The sequence below is a fragment of the Tursiops truncatus genome, chromosome 10 (assembly GCF_011762595.2).
Source record: "Tursiops truncatus isolate mTurTru1 chromosome 10, mTurTru1.mat.Y, whole genome shotgun sequence".
Lineage (NCBI taxonomy): Eukaryota > Metazoa > Chordata > Mammalia > Artiodactyla > Delphinidae > Tursiops > Tursiops truncatus.
Genome location: NC_047043.1, coordinates 37,758,882 through 37,774,987, shown reverse-complemented (window position 1 = coordinate 37,774,987; position 16,106 = coordinate 37,758,882). Strand labels below are relative to the sequence as shown.

The window sequence follows — 16,106 nt, the reverse complement described above, 5'->3', positions numbered from 1 at the left end:
AAGACATCCTCCAACATAGGGCGTAGTACACAATAGGCTCTTAGTAATTGTCGATTGAGTGATAGGGACGAGAAACCAGTGACCCGGAAGGCGTTGCTGGCCTCCGGGGTATTGGAGGTTCCGGGAGGATGACTAGGGAGCCAGGGAGCGGTGGGATGGGATACGGACTGCGCTCAAGAATCGCTTTTGCGGCTGGAAACCAAGCGAGAGGAATGTGGCAACCGCAGCCTCACGCCTTCAATTCTTGCCTTCCCTGCTCAGGAGGGTGAAGGGGGGCCTTGATTCCCAGTGGGGGGGGTGTGCAGTGAGTAGGTCGGCCGCTCTGCACCTATCTCTGCCCGGAGTCCCGAGGCGCTGGCCACGGTGCTGAAAGCAGTGCTCTCGGAGGAGGGAGGGAGGAGCAGCCGGGCTGCGCGAAGGGGGCGGAGCTCTCTGGTGCTCTCAGCTGGCATTGGGGGCGGGGCAGGGCGGCGCCAGCAGGCCCGAGACCACGGCGGGTTTGAGAGGAGGTAGGAGACAGGAGACAGCCCGGCTAGAGCAAGAGGGGACACAGGCACCTGGACAAGCTTCCCCTGAAGAGGCCAAGGTCATCTTCCCTGTCCTATTAGTCCTCTTTTTTCTACCTTGGAGGGAGCCTTACCTTGTGCCCTGATCTCCGCCTTCTCTCCAAACCTGGCTGAGGGGTGACCCACTTCCGGGCCTCCATCCATCCGCAAAGCCACTTCCAGCCCACAAGTCCCCAGCCCAGGACCCAGTGCCCTCACCATGGTGAAGTTGCTGCCTGCCCAGGAGGCAGCCAGGATCTACCATACCAACTATGTGCGGAACTCGAGGGCCGTAGGTGTGATGTGGGGCACACTCACCATCTGCTTCTCCGTGCTGGTCATGGCGCTCTTCATCCAGCCCTACTGGATAGGCGACAGCGTCAGCACACCCCAGGCAGGCTACTTTGGCCTTTTCTCCTACTGCGTGGGCAACGTGCTGTCGTCTGAGCTTATCTGCAAGGGTGGCCCGCTGGACTTCTCCTCCATCCCCTCTAGAGCCTTCAAGACTGCCATGTTCTTCGTGGCCTTGGCCATGTTCCTCATCATCGGCTCCATCATCTGCTTCAGCCTGTTCTTTGTCTGCAACACGGCCACTGTCTACAAGATCTGCGCATGGATGCAGCTGGCTGCGGGTGAGCAGGAATAGCAGGAGGGATAGCGGGAGGGCAGGCAGGGGCCCACCTTCTGTGGAGTCTCTGAGCCTCCTACTCAGCTGTCCTCCTTTACAGCGCAGCCATACTCAATGCCCTGCAGATGCCTTGGAAAAGAGTAATTAGAGAGTCTTAGGATGGCTGAGACCAGAAAGGCCTTAGAGATCAAATTGTTCAACCTCCTCTTCCTGTAGATGAGGAACTGAGGTCAAGAGAGGGGAAATGATTTTCCCAGGAGCAAGTCACTTATGGTAGAGTGAAGGTCTTTGTTCCCTAATTATAGGATTCCATACTTGATGCAGCAATTGTGAGCATTTGGGGCAGCAAGTGGAAGTGATATTTTGTGATGGGGGAGGGGAATAGGGTCTTTTAGAACTATGTGGGGTAGGTGGCTACTGGTGGTGTTCAGAGGCAAGGCCTTCCCTGTCCCCCTTTTCCTGCTCCTGGCCCCAGGCAGGCCACTGGGTCCTTGGGCCAGCTGGTCCTGCTCTCCTCTAGAGCCTAGAAAGGGATGCCTAAGACCTTGTCCTGCAGCCCTTGGTCCCTCCAAGGACCACACACAGACTGTCCATACTAGGGAAACGTCCAGGAGCCTTGTTAGGGACTGAAGCCTAGAGTGAAATCATCTTGACATCATTGGTTAGAATGAGAAGCAGTGTTAACAGGGAGAATGGAATAGGGATCAGAATCCCATACAACCAAACATGTAGACTCAAGACTGTCAGAGTTGGAGGGGACCCTAGAGAGCTATAGCATCCTCCCCCCAACTATAGATGAGGAATCTGGGACTGAGAGAGAAGATAAGACTTAGCCAAGGCTACAGCAGATCATCTGGCAACAAAGGCAATAGAATAAAGGCAGTGAGTCCCAAGAACTAGCTGTATTCCAAAGACATTTTTTACTGAGGCACACATTTACATAAGTGTAATGATTTGTAAAGTACTTCCACATGTATCATCTGGAGGAGCCTCATCATGACAGTGAGGTGGGTTTTCCTCCTGTTTTACAGAAGAGGCTCTTAGCCGGTAACTTGTCTTTTAGCACACAGGTAGTGAGGGACAGAACCTTCGACTCTGAATCGTGTACTCAGGCTACTTACCTGGTTCCAGAGCTGCCTCCCCAATCCCCCTGCCATCTCTCTCTCTCTGTACTCCGTCTATATGATGAGGGAGAGGCTGGGGCAGGGATGAGGCAAGTCTCAGTGGACAGTGGGGAGGAAGAAGGGAGAATGAAGATTTAGCAGTTCTGTGACAAAGAGGAGTAGAATGGACCCTGGCACGCTTGCCAGCTGGTCCTCCATATCAGAGCTATGGGATGCTGGAAACACAACACTCCCTCTCCCATTCTCTCCACTGTCCCACTCCCCCAACCTCCTGCAACAGGTGCCATTTGCTGAACAGGCAGTGCTGGGAGGGCCTGGGTAGGGGAGGGGTCACCAGGCCGTTTGAGTCAGACCCTGACTGGGTCATGCAGCTGAAGACACCGATAGCAGAGGTGGCCAGGTGCCATCCCATGAAACATTTAAGCTGGGGGAGAGCAAAGGTGGTGTCATGTTCCATTCTTCCGTGCTGGGGAAGGGAAGATGAGCCAAAGGGAGGGGTGAGGAGGAGGTATGCCCCACAGCCAGCAGCTGGGAGATTCCTCCATTTGAAGAGACCTAAACCAGTTGGCTTAACCTTGCCAAGAAGCCTGGGGCCAGGGAAGGGAGCAGCAGAAGGGATGGAGGACTGATGAACGGGGCAGGGTGGGGCTGTAACTTGACAAAGGGAAGGAGGACTGATGAATGGGGCAGGGTGGGGCTGTAGCTTAATAAAGGGAAGGAGGACTGATGAATGGGGCAGGGTGGGGCTGTAACTTGACAAAGGGAAGGAGGCCTGATGAACGGGGCAGGGTGGGGCTGTAACTTGACAAAGGGAAGGAGGACTGATGAATGGGGCAGGGTGGGGCTGTAACTTGACAAAGGGAAGGAGGCCTGATGAACGGGGCAGGGTGGGGCTGTAACTTGACAAAGGGAAGGAGGACTGATGAACGGGGCAGGGTGGGGCTGTAGCTTAACAAAGCTAATTGAGCTTCTGGATGCCAGGTGTAGGCAGAATGTGGTCCCAGATCCTGAAAACACAGGTAGGGTAATTTGCTTGTCTGAGTTCTGTCAAACTCATCTGTAGAAGGTAGCAACAGTACCCCCATCACAGGGTTCTTGCGAGGATGGGATGTTGTAATGCATGGAAAACACCTTGCACGGTGCCTAACATATGGGAGGTGCTCAGTAAACATGAAAAACACAAAACAACTTTATCAGTCAGGATGGATGGGGTGATGCCACAGTAACAGACAACTCCCACATCTTAGTGGCTTATGACAAAGGTTTATTTCTTGATAATGGTACATGCTCACTGAGGATCAGTAGAGGGCTCTGTTCTCACTGGGCTCTTCCAGAGCCCAGGCTGATGGAGCATCAGCTGTCATCTGGCTGTCATCATTGCGAAGGGAAAGGGAGCTCTGGAAAGTCTCCATCAGCAGTTAAATGCTCTGGCCTGGAAAAGCACACGGCATTTCTGCTCACGTTTTATTGGCTGAAGGAATTTTTATGAACTTGCCTAACTTCAAGGGAGAGAGGCGAGGAAGTATAATCCTACTATGTACCTGAAATACTTGTAAACAGCTCTAATGACAGCCACATCCATCGAGGTTGCTTCCATCTGACTTCAGTGCCAATAATAATAGCAACAACTAACATTAACTGGCCACTTACCATGTACCAGACACTGCAGTAAGCACTTTCTATACATGGTCACGCGTAACCCTCATAACCCTGTTCCGAGTCAGGTATTATTATCCTTATTTTACAGATGAGAGACTGGAAGTCAGAGAGGGTAAGTAAACTTGCCTGAGAATACCCTGCTGGCCTCTATTTAGAGCCCTGAGACACCACGATGGGATGGACCCCCGCTGTGCCCAGGTAGATGGGTGGGGTGCTCCTAGAGGGCTGTGGCACCCATAGTAACAACGTTTTTCCAAGTCGGAGGCCCTGGGATCTTTTCTGAACCCCTGTAGGGAGGTGCTGTAGAAGGAGAAGGGGGCCATGCCAGGTACCAGAGGACTTGTCACACACCACGTGGGGAAGAGCACAGGTTTTACCAAAGAGCTCTGGGAGGGTCCCCCTCCTCCATCCTAAGGATCTTCCTGTTTCTCACTAAGTCTAAAATGTCACCACTAAATACATTCGGCTCTTTGGAGAGATGTCAGTCTGGGAGGCTTGGGGGAATTAACTTTGAAGTAAAGAAAGTCAGGAGCCACGATAGCAGGTCTTGGCTCTGCCCTCGCTAAATGACTGGGCAACTCACTTAGTTTCTGAGACCTCAGTCTTTTAATCTGAAGATGGGATATTAATACATGGCCTACTTCACAGAACTGTGGTAAGGGTCGAGAGAAAAATGGTACATGAAGTATTTTGTAATCTATAAGAGAAGTATGTAAATGAGCTCCTCCTAGAAAAAAACAAGGACGGTTGATACATTTAGGTGGGGAGGTGGGATCCTTGATCTTTACAGTTTGTTGTACTTTTGTTTGATCTGCTAACCTTCCTTGCAAGAGCAAGCGGAGCCCCAGATTGGTGACTTTGGGTCCTGCGAGGTGCTTCTCCATGGGGCTCCCAGGCAGGGCACAGCTTTTGCACTAAAGAGCCTCCAGGCCTGTGAAAGGAGGGCCAGGGGTGGGAAAGTGGCACAGACAAGGGAAGGAAGGCACCCCCTGCCTGCCTGGCGGTTGTCCTTGGGTTGCCACAGTCACATCCCAGGAATATGTACCTGTCTGGGCAGCTAAGTTGGGGTGGAAATTTGGTGGGCGGGTGTGGGAGTAGTGGAGGGAAGGCGGGGAAGATGAAAATTTTGGCTGTCAATGCTAAATCAATGAAAGCACAGTGTGGCATACTAGCTAACACTCAGGAAATGCCAACTATGTGTCAGGCAAGCTTCTGAGCACTTTTCCAATATTAACTCATTGTAACCTCGCTGCAATCCAAACAGCTAGATACTATTATTATTCGCATTTTACAGATGAGGAAACTGAGGCAAGAAAACTTAAGTAGCTTGCTCTGAGTCACACAGCTAGTTAGTAAAGAGCTGGGCTTGAGATCCAGGCAGCCTTCCCTAGTGTTTCCCAGCTTTTCCTGTTGAGAGAATCACCCAGAAGAGTGCTTTTAAAGACAGGGATTCCTGAACCCAACCCTGACCTGGGAATCAGCATTTTAAACACATTCAGGGAAGTGTGGACAACTGCACTGTTCCGTAGTGGGTAATAGTGTGGAGACCTGTTTGATTGAATGGAAGGTTCATGAAGGAAGCAGCCAGAGATGGGGCTGGAAAACTTCCTGTATTCATTCAATCTAAGATACCTGAGTTGTAGGACACACCATTATTCTATGTGCTGTAAAAAGGAAAAATACTTCTAATCAAATTGTAGCCTAAAGCTTTATTACACTTATTTCAGAGATGTTGGAGTATGAACAAATGTACATCTGAGGAGTGATGAGTTCTCTGGGCTGGGACCAGATTTTGGGAGGAATTTGAAGCCAGGTGCCTCGTCAAGTCCAAAGTGAGGGGTACAGCTGAGGGCCTGGTAGAACCACCTGGTGCTGTGGCAGAACCTCCCAGGGCTGCGGAGCTCTGCTCTCAGCCTCTACCCCTGACCGCTGGCCCCCAGGGGCAAGTAGCTTTAGCTCTTGGAGCCTCAGTTTTCTCCCCCGTGTTCTACAAGAAGGATGGCAGGAGCTGCCCCTTGTGCCTCTCAAGGCTGTTAATAAGAGAAGAAGGGAGGTGACACGATGACAGCAGTGCAAGGTGGGAGGCAGCAGGCGAGCACACCCAGCTTGACACCATCTGTACCCCTCCTGCCCCCTCAGCCACAGGCCTGATGATTGGCTGCCTGGTCTACCCAGATGGTTGGGACTCAAGTGAGGTACGGCGCATGTGCGGGGAGCAGACCGGCAAATACACACTGGGCCACTGCACCATCCGCTGGGCCTTCATGCTGGCCATCCTCAGCATTGGAGACGCCCTCATCCTCTCCTTCCTGGCCTTTGTGCTGGGCTACCGCCAGGACAAGCTGCTCCCTGACGACTATAAGGCCGATGGACAAGGTAATTCTCTCTACCCCAGGGAGGTGAGGCTTCCTCTCTGCCAGGTGCCTGAGGTTTGGCCACTGGCCAAGGGTGAGGACACCAAGACCGACCAAACACAGCCCTTGGCGCAGACGCCAAGGGCCAGTGGAGGGTTGCAGGCTGGCATGCGATAAGGCATTGACGGACCTGTGGCAGAGGCTGTCTGTGATAGAAGCGTGTCCCCCTGTCCCCCTGCACTCGCAGGGCCTACAGGGCAGAGAGCCCTGGTCCAGCTTGGGGAGCTAGGTGTGGCCTCCCATAGGTGGCACTGAGGCTGGGTCTTGAAGTAACAGGGGAGTTTGCTAGATGGAGAGAGGAACAACAGGGGAGCAAAGGGGATGATGAGTTTTTGGGGAAGGAGGAAAGGCAGGTTAGGGCAGAGATGTGACAGCTCCTGGACTGCAGATGGTGGGAGCCTAGCCCCCTTGGGTTAGAGTAGCCTGGGGGTTCTCCGTATATTCATTTTCTGATCTGAGCCTCATTTCCCCTCATTAGAGGGTAGGAGGCAGGTTTTTCCTCATTTTTAAAAAATACCTACTTCACAAGACTGTACTCAGGAACAAGATAAGGATGTCTGCTCTTGTCGCTTCTATTGAAGATTGTACTGGAGGTTACAGCCAGGAAAATTAGTTAAGAAAAAGAAATAAAAGACATCTACTTTGGAGAAGAAGAAGAAGAAAAACTATCTCTATTAGCAGATGACATGATTTTGTATATGGAAAATCCTAAATAAGCCACTAAAAAACTATTAAAGCTAACATACAACTTCAGCAAGGCTGCAGAATATAAGAATATACAAAAATGTATTTGTATACACTAACAATGAACAATCTGAAAATGACATTAAAAAATTTCTTTTGCAACAGCAACAAAAAGAATAAAATACTTAGGAATAAATTTAACAAAAAAGTAAATGAAAGGTACATGAAAATTAAAAAACATTGTTTAAAGAAAAGGCCTAAGTAAATGGAAACATCCCTGTTCATGGATCAGGAGACTTAATATTGCTGACATGTCAATACTCCCCAAACTGATCTACAGATTTAATGCAATTTCTATCAAAATCCCAGCTGGCTTTTTGATTTTAGGATCGGCTTGTCAATTGGAAATGCAAGAGACCCAGAATAGCCAGAACAATCTTGAAGAAGAACAAAGTTGGAGGACACACATGTCCTGATTTCAAAACCTACTAGAGGGGCTTCCCTGGTGGCACAGTGGTTGAGAGTCCGCCTGTCGATGCAGGGGATACAGCAAAAAACAAAAACAAACCAAAAAAAACAACACAAAAAACTTACTAGAAAGATACAATAATCAAGACGGTGTGGTACTGACATACGGATAGACATACACATCAATGGAATAAAATAGAGAGTCCAGAAATAAAACCAAACATCTACGACCAACTGATTTCAGCAAGGGTGCCCAAGACCATTCAATGGGGAAAAGAATAGTCTTTTCAATAAATGGTGCTGGGACAACCAGATATCTATATGCAAAAGAATGAAGTTGGGCCACCTACCACACATCATATACAAAAATTAACTCAAAATGGATCAAAGACCTAAATGTAAGATATAAAGTTATAAAACTCTTAGATCTTGGATTAGGCAATGGTTTCCTAGATTTGACACCTAATACACAAGTACCAAAGAAAAAAATAAACTAGATTTCATCAAAATTGAAAACTTTTTTTTTTTTTTGCCCCGTACGCGGGCCTCTCACTGTTGTGGCCTCTCCAATTGTGGAGCACAGGCTCTGGACGCGCAGGCTCAGCGGCCATGGCTCACGGGCCTAGCTGCTCCGTGGTACATGGGATCTTCCCAGACTGGGGCACGAACCGTGTCCCTTGCATCGGCAGGCGGACTCTCAACCACTGCGCCACCAGGGAAGCCCAAAACTGAAAACTTTGTGCTTCGAAGTACACCATCATGGAAGTGATGACAACCCATAGATTGGGGAAAATATTTGCAAATCATAATCATAATGCTAGTATCCAGAGTATATTAAGAACTCCTACAACTCAACAATAATAAAAAATAACCCGATTTTTTAAATGGGCAAAGGATTTTTTCTTTAAGTATACAGTTTTAATTAATTTATTTATTTGGCTGCGCCGGGTCTTCGTTGCAGCACGCGGGATCTTCGTTGCCGTGTGCAGGATTTTAGTTGTGGCATGCAGGCTCTTAGTTGCAGCATGCGGGATCTACTTCCCTGACCAGGGATCCAACCTGGGCCCCCTGCATTGGGAGCATGGAGTATTAACCACTGGACCACTGGGGAAGTCCCAAATGGGCAAAAGACTTGAATAGACTTTTCTTCAAAGAAGATATACAAATGGCCAAAAAGCACATGAGAAGATACTCAACATCATTAGTCATTATGAAAATGCAAATCAAAACCACAATGAGATATCACTTCACACCCACTAGGATGGCTGTAACAAAAAAGATGAACAATAATGAGTACTGATGAACATGTGGAGAAATTGGAATCCTCGTACGTTACTATAGAAAATGTAAAATTGTGCAGTTGCTGTAGAAAACAGAATGGCAGTTCTTCAAATGATTAAACAGAGTTACCACGTGACCCAGCAATTCCACTCCTAGGTATATACACAAGAAAATTGAAAACATATGTTCACACAAAAACTTGTACACATGTTCATAGTAGCATAACAGTCATGCATCTGATGACTGAATGAACATAATATGTATATCCTTACAATGAGTTATTATTCAGCCATAAAAAGGAATGAAGTACTGGTAATTGCTATAGTGTGGAAGAAAACATTGAAGCCAGATACAAAAGACCAGAAACTGTATGACCCCATTTATATGAAATGTTCAGAACTGGCAAATCCACAGAGACAGGAAGTAAATTTTAGTATTTCCCCGGGGCTGGGAAGAGGGGGGAATTGGGAGTGACTGCTAAAGTTCACAGGGTTTTTGGGGGGTGATGAAAATGTTCTAGAAGCAGATAGTAGTGATGGTTGCACAATGTAGTGAATACACTAAAAACCACTGAGTTGTATACTTTAAATGAGTAAATTTTATGTTAGTAAATTATACCTCAATAAAAAAATAAAAGATTGTGCTGAGGATTAGATAGTGTATATAAAGCACCAACAATACCTGCATATTTTAGGTGATGAATAAATGTTAGTTCTCTCCACCTTCTGTCTTTCCAGTACCTCCACTCTTTATATCATCCATCTGCCCAGCCAATAATAGGACCTGTGCTCCAGGTGCCCACTGACACCTTTAGGTCCAGGGGGTACAGTGAGGGAGGAAGTCTACATTTGGACCTTAAGTATAGTAAGGGAGACAATCATGCAAGATGGAATCACAAGCTGATAAACATTATGAACAAAAAGTGCAAGCTTTCTTGAGAGTGAATAAGAGGAATTTGAACTAGTTTGGAGAGGGAATAGTGTGCAGGGAATTATCCTGAAAACAAGGCTTGGTTGTAAACACATACTGTTCTCTTTTTTTTTTTTTATCGCAGAGGAAGCCTGAAGCAACAGGAGTGTTGGTGCGTAATTTGATTGGAGAGTGGTCTGTGTTCCTTTGGAAGTGCTGTGGCCTCGCAGAATGACTCAGGAAGCTGGGCTGTAGGGCCTAGGGGGAGAGGGGGTAGGGGGGTGGCTGTGGGGTGGGAGGGGGCAGGAGCTGGCTGGCATCTGAGACCTTCACTGAGGGGCAAACAGGAACCCTTTAACTTTACTTGTGTCTTGAGAAGTGGTAAAAGCACAGGGAGAGAAGAAATAATTTAAAACAGGCAGGTGGTTTCATAAACTCATCTTTTTGTGGAGCCTGGCAAACAAGAACAGACTGTTTTTAGAAGTCATTATTGTCATTTGGACCCTTATTTTCAGAAAGAAGTTTACGTGATTTTAAGAGACATAGTGGAAAACCTAATAAAATAGAAAATAAAAGTCATAGAGAAGAAAACATATTACAGAAAGCTAGGCTAACAGAATTAGTGTATTGAGTATTAAATTTAGCTCCCTGCTCCCTGATAGCTGAAGCAAAAAGCAAAACACGAATTTAACCAATTTTTATGTCTGGTTGAAAACGAAACACATGTTAATTTCCTTATTGTCATTTCAGTTTCTAAAATGTGATTTAACAAGGACATGAAGGAACACCTTTAAAAAGAAAGCAAGGGTGGAGGAGGAGGGAGGGATGGAGGAAGGAAGAGAAGGAATAGCCCACAACAGTATCACCTCCCTGATAGCTGTCATTTATTGAGGACTTACAGCAGGCCAGGTACTGTGTGTGGGTCGCAGGGATTATCTCCATTTGAACTATTTTATTGATCATTTTTCCTAAGCACCTTCCCATCCTTGACCACAAAGACATACTTTTTTGAATAATGATAAATTAGCATCGTCCCCCCCCCCCCCCACTTATGATTCTTAAACATTAATGTGCATAGCTCACCTGGGGATCTTGTTAAAATTCAGACTGATTCAGTTGGAGTGGTGCCAAGCACTGCATTTCTAACCAGCTCCCCAGTGATACCCTGCTGGGTAGGGGTCACACTTCGAGTAGTAAACAGAGTATAAACGTTTTCTCATGTTTTTGCCATGTTCCTTACTGAAGTTTTTAAAAGCCACAAACTCCACAGCACTGGTGTACCATTTCATTGCTAAATGAGACCTTAGTTAGGCATCTAGCACTGCTATCATAGATAACTTTTTGCTCCTGTTGATACATTCTGGAGTGGAATTACTGAATCAAAGCTAACTACAGCTGTCTGCTTTTTTCTTTTTCTTGCACTACATTTATTTACATCTTAAAAGACATTTATGAGTTTTTACTTGAGGGACACTAATACTATCTTATATACTAGTGAGGAAGTTTGCATGTCTGGAGTAGAACTGAATCAAAATGTGAGCATACGTGGGGAAGTTTTGTGTTTTTATTGGCTTAAAAAATGTCAAATTCTATAATCTTGCAATCTTTTTTTTTTTTTTAATACCACAGGTCATCTATTTCCCTGACAATGGAAAATGAGGGAATCAAATTCTTCAGAAACAGAAACTTGTTCCTTCCATGCTTCCCTGTATCTGCTGCTCTAGGCCTGAAATCCTGAAGCCTTTCATTATAGGATGCCAATCTCCTGAGACAAGACCTCTTACTGTATCGGGAAAACTCCAGCGAGGAAGAACTGCAGTGACCACATACAAGATGTTCAGAGACACGTGTTTAACTCTCCTGACTGGGGACCCACTTTCTCTTCCTATCCTTTCACACCAGCAAATTGCTTTACCCTCTTGAGGCCTCTCCGTAAAATGAGAGCAGGATGAGTCTATGTCTAGGGGCCTCCCAGGTGAGTCCCTAACAGTCTAATTCACTGAGGATACTTGTTTGAAAGCACCCAGAAATTAACACCCAGCTCTGAGAGGACGATGAAGAAGAGGTGGCTGTAAGCATGCTGGATCATTTCAGGTTGAGGTTTAGGGGGTCCTTTGCTTTTTTCTTTTCAGGTTGTTTTCTTATTGATGCTCAGAGATGGGTAAGGAACGGAGAGGTCACCGGAACCTGAGTCCATCAGGATTGGGTGACTTTAGGATCTAAAAACTTTCGAGACTAAATTCTTTTTTCCCTTTGGAACCAAAAATCACATTTTTTCAGTGTCCACACTGACCCAATCAGAATGGGTTACCAGTTTTGGAAAGTTGTGACTTGTGGCCAGGTAATTTGTTAGAGTAATAGATGAACTCTCCTGTAAAAAAAACAACTTTGGACTTGGTACATTAAATGGGGAATCTTTTACCAGTCTCTAGAGGGGAACTCAGTTTAGGTAATACCTCACTGTAGCAAATGCCAAGACAAAGATTAGATTCTTTAGGCTGTTCCCTGCCCTAAGGATGGTATGTATTGCAATAGAAACAGGGTTTTGTTGATTATCTGCAGTGAATGATCCAGGAAGAACAGTGCTTTTTTCTGGTCTTTTGCCTGTTTGCTCAGTAAAGAGAAAACGTGGGTGCTGTTTTCTCACAGGTAGAAAGTGGGTAAATGTTGAACAAAACCATAATGGATCTTGTTGCTTGATCAACCAGCAGTGACACGGAAAACAGGCTTCTTATTCTGGGCTGCAGGGATTATTCAGAGTGCACTGGTTTAAAAGATGCCTTTTAACCAGTGCACTCTTGACAACCTGCCCAGTCAGTGCAGTGTTTCTTCTCCAGTTCAGATAGGCTAGGTATGAGTATCCCAGCATTGTCCCAGTTGTTGATAATGGGGACTATTAGAATGGGATTTAAGAATGATCACTTTCATGTTTTCTTGTGCTGATAAAATTATTTCATTGTCAGGCATCTACTTTATGCAAGCTTTTATTTATTTTTTATTTTTATTTTTGGTCGCGCGGCTTGTGGGATCTTAGTTCCATGACCAGGGATCAAACCTGGGCCGACGGCAGTGAAAGAGGTCTTAACCACTGGACCGCCAGGGAATTCCCTATGCAAGCTTGATGAACGGATGAGTGACAGAATTTGGCCAATTCTGTAGCTTTGTGACTTTTCTAGATAGATTTGTTCAGTTATTTCTTGTAATTTTACTTTTTATAAAAGGCAAAAGAAAAATTTCTAAAAGCCTCCCTAACTTCAAAATATTTCTCACTGAAATGGCAACCATGGTGGTCCACAGAAGTTTCTGGGGGGCTTAAGGTGCATCTGCCAATAGCCTACACTTTGCTCTCAAGAACAGTGAGTTTCACCAAAGCAGGAGTGTATGTTTACTAATGACCTGTGCTGGGGACAATCTTAAATCTGTTTGAGTCACAGGACTCAGCGTTTCACCTTTTGCTTTATCTTCAAGGAAACTCAGAATTCAACCTCTCCAATAAAGTAATGATTTTGGCTGACACTTAACAACTGCTTATCAGCCCTTTTCAAGTGGCTTTACCTTTAAATTCTTAAAGATGCTTCAAATATCATCTTGGAAAGTATACAGAAAAATTAATACAACCAGCACTCCTCTAAACCAAGTTGAGTTACTCTACTCCTTCCTCTGCCTTGCGCTGGAGCACAGGAATGGTTGTGATGCCCAAGCTTTACCAGTGACTAGCACTGAGCAGGTCAAGAGAGGTAAGAAGGCCTTATCATTTACATCTGAAATGTGAACCAGAAGGGTGTCCTTCCTAAATGCTTTCATTATCTTGCATCTCTGTATTAGTTACCTGTTGCTGCATAACAAATTACCCCTCGACTCAGTGGCTTAAAACATTTCAGTTTCTGTGGGTTAGGAATCAGCAAGGCTTAGCTAGGTGTCTCTGCCTCAGCTAGGTGTCTCTGCCTCAAGGCTTCTCACAGGGCTGCAATTAAGGTGTTGGATCTGCTTCCAAGCTCAGTGGTTGTCTGCAGGACTCAACTTCTCACAGGTTGTTGGGCCGAAGGCCTGAGTTCCTTGCTGGCTGAGGGCCTCTCCAAAGGGCTATTCACCTGGCAACTTGCTTCCCCAGAGCAAGTATTCCAAGACAGAGCAAGAGCAGGTGCACAGACGGAAGCACCCTTTGTAACCAAATCTAAGTGACATCCTGCTACTTTTGCCTTAATCTGATTGTTAGAACCACCACAAAGTCCAGCCCACGTTAAAGGTGAGGGAATTGCACAAGTGTGTGAATACCAGGAGGTGAGAATCATTGGAGTATTTTAAAAAGTTGTTTCTCATAGTTATTTGTAATTAATTTTCTGCTGAAATGGGCATTTACTAGAATGCTTTACTGGAACAAAGATTAGATTCTAGTAACCGTACATGCTGATGGATACATGTTTGTTTTGTAACAAATTGCTGAAGATGAAGGGCCCTAACCCTCAAACTCACCCCACTTTTGCTATCTAACTTCAAGTATTTATAGTAGGGTCCACTAATTTCCAACACTGACCATACTTTCCTCTATATTTAGTAAATCCAAAGCAACCAATGAAATGTCGTAAGGGTACAACTTCTATGAACATAGCTCAAATTGCAGGCAGCTGATACACTGATACCAACCCAGTTCTGCCAAATGGGAGGGCAAGGCTTGTTACTGTATTATAATGGGCAACAACTAGATATGAATTAAGGACAAAAGAGAAGATTATGATAAAAAATTGAACCTGGGAGGATATAAAATCAGATTGATCATCTATGTAGTGAAAACCCTCATCCCTTTACAAGGAGTGGTACAGTCAGTAACAGAGTAGGTACTAATGTAAACTTACTTAGTTAAAACTTCTAAACACAAAATGATCTCAAATATTGTTTTTTTTTTAACTGAGATATTTCTGATATCATAAGGACTTGGTGTGGATAAATATTTGCACAAGGACTTAAAAGACAAATGCTTATCACTTGTTTTAAAATTCCACCTTTTAAAAACAAGACTAAAGTGACATAAAAACAAACTTCCTCCTCAGTAGGTCTCAAGATTCATATATATTATCTTTATATAAGTTTAGATATTATCTTTTCATATTGCTTTGAAGACTGAGAAAGAGCTGTAAATTATCAATGCTTTGCTAACTCCAACGGCACCAAATTGGTGGGCAAAACACAAAGGACTGTTGAAACTTCTCTGGTGTCCTAAGACCTTATTTACAGAGTAAATATAAGTTCAGATTCTATTATCAATAAATCATCAATTTTTTGTGATACTCTAAGAGCAAATCACTTTCCTTATAAGGCCAAACTGGAAGACTCTACAGGCGTCAAAAATAAAAGAATGAGCAGTGATGAAGTCGATTTGTAACCTGGGCAGGCTCTGGAGCAGCTAAATGGTCTCCCTGTGGACACTCAGGGCTGTAACTCCACCTCAGTTTGACAGTTATGTTGAGATAGCTACAAGCTCCCTTAGAACTTAAGTTTTCCAAAACCCTCAGAGTTCAAGGTCCATACATTTAACACAAAGCTTAGAGAAACTGCCTAAGTTCATCAGTCTGATGAACATACTGGTTTGATGAATTCCAATTTAATTTTTTTTGGTTGTTTTTTTAAACAGGTTACATTCTAGTCAACACTACAGTATGAACACACTACATATGTCTTAAGCATGGCTCAATTAAAACAAACAGAAAAAAACCAGTTTATGTAGTTCAGGGCTGGAGGACTTTTTATGAATAACATTAAAAATACCATAAATAGGAACTTCCCTGGTGGCACAGTGGTTGAGAGTTTGCCTGCCAATGCAGGGGACATGGGTTCGATCCCTGGTCCGGGAAGATCCCACATGCCACGGAGCAACTGAGCCTGTGCTCTAGAGCCTGCAAGCCACAACTACTGAGCCCGTGCACCACAACTACTGAAGCCCATGCGCCCTAGAGCCCACACACAACTACTTAAGCCCACACGCTCTAGGGCCCACGTGCCACAACTACTGAGCCCGCGCACCTAGAGCTCGTGCTCCGCAACGAGAAGCCTGCACACAGCAACTAGAGAAATGCCTGTGTGCAGCAACAAAGACCCAGCACAGCCCAGAAATACCACAAATAAAAATGAAAGGCAAATTAAAAACTGGAAAATGTGATGGAAAAATGACAAAGATGTTGCCAAATCATCAAATAGGGAAGCATGCCAAAAGAAAGCTGGGTAATTGTAGGCTAACAACCCCAAACTACAAATGGCCAATAAAACCCATGAAACAAGCTTTTGACTTCACTAGTCATCTAATATGCAAATTAAAACAAGAGATTCCCCTTTTGGGGCAATCAAACTGGCTATTGGGAATAAAATGAGTGAGATTACAACAGGCCCATTCAAACACTGT

General features: G+C 45.3%; 1 protein-coding gene across 2 annotated transcripts; it reads left to right on the top strand.

Annotated features, from left to right (window-relative positions):
- Positions 1-167: 167 nt before the first annotated feature.
- LHFPL5 (LHFPL tetraspan subfamily member 5) lies at positions 168-12,674 on the top strand. Of its 2 annotated transcripts, XM_019949985.3 has the most exons (4): positions 168-1,177; positions 6,096-6,332; positions 9,858-9,884; positions 11,342-12,674. In XM_019949985.3, the coding sequence occupies exons 1-3, from the start codon at positions 766-768 to the stop codon at positions 9,866-9,868; spliced, it is 660 nt and encodes a 219-aa protein (XP_019805544.1). In that variant the 5' UTR covers positions 168-765; the 3' UTR covers positions 9,869-9,884; positions 11,342-12,674. The 2 variants fall into 2 exon arrangements, with proteins under 2 accessions (XP_019805544.1, XP_019805543.1); XM_019949984.3 differs by lacking the exon at positions 9,858-9,884.
- The last annotated feature ends 3,432 nt before the right edge of the window (positions 12,675-16,106 follow it).

What these genes read in the sequence shown, in the direction of transcription:
- LHFPL5 (XM_019949984.3), top strand. Translation starts at nt 766, where the DNA reads ATGGTGAAGTTGCTGCCTGCCCAGGAGGCAGCCAGGATCTACCATACC. An exon ending in ATGGATGCAGCTGGCTGCGG is followed by an intron (nt 1,178 to 6,095) that starts GTGAGCAGGAAT and finishes CTGCCCCCTCAG; the next exon opens with CCACAGGCCTGATGATTGGC.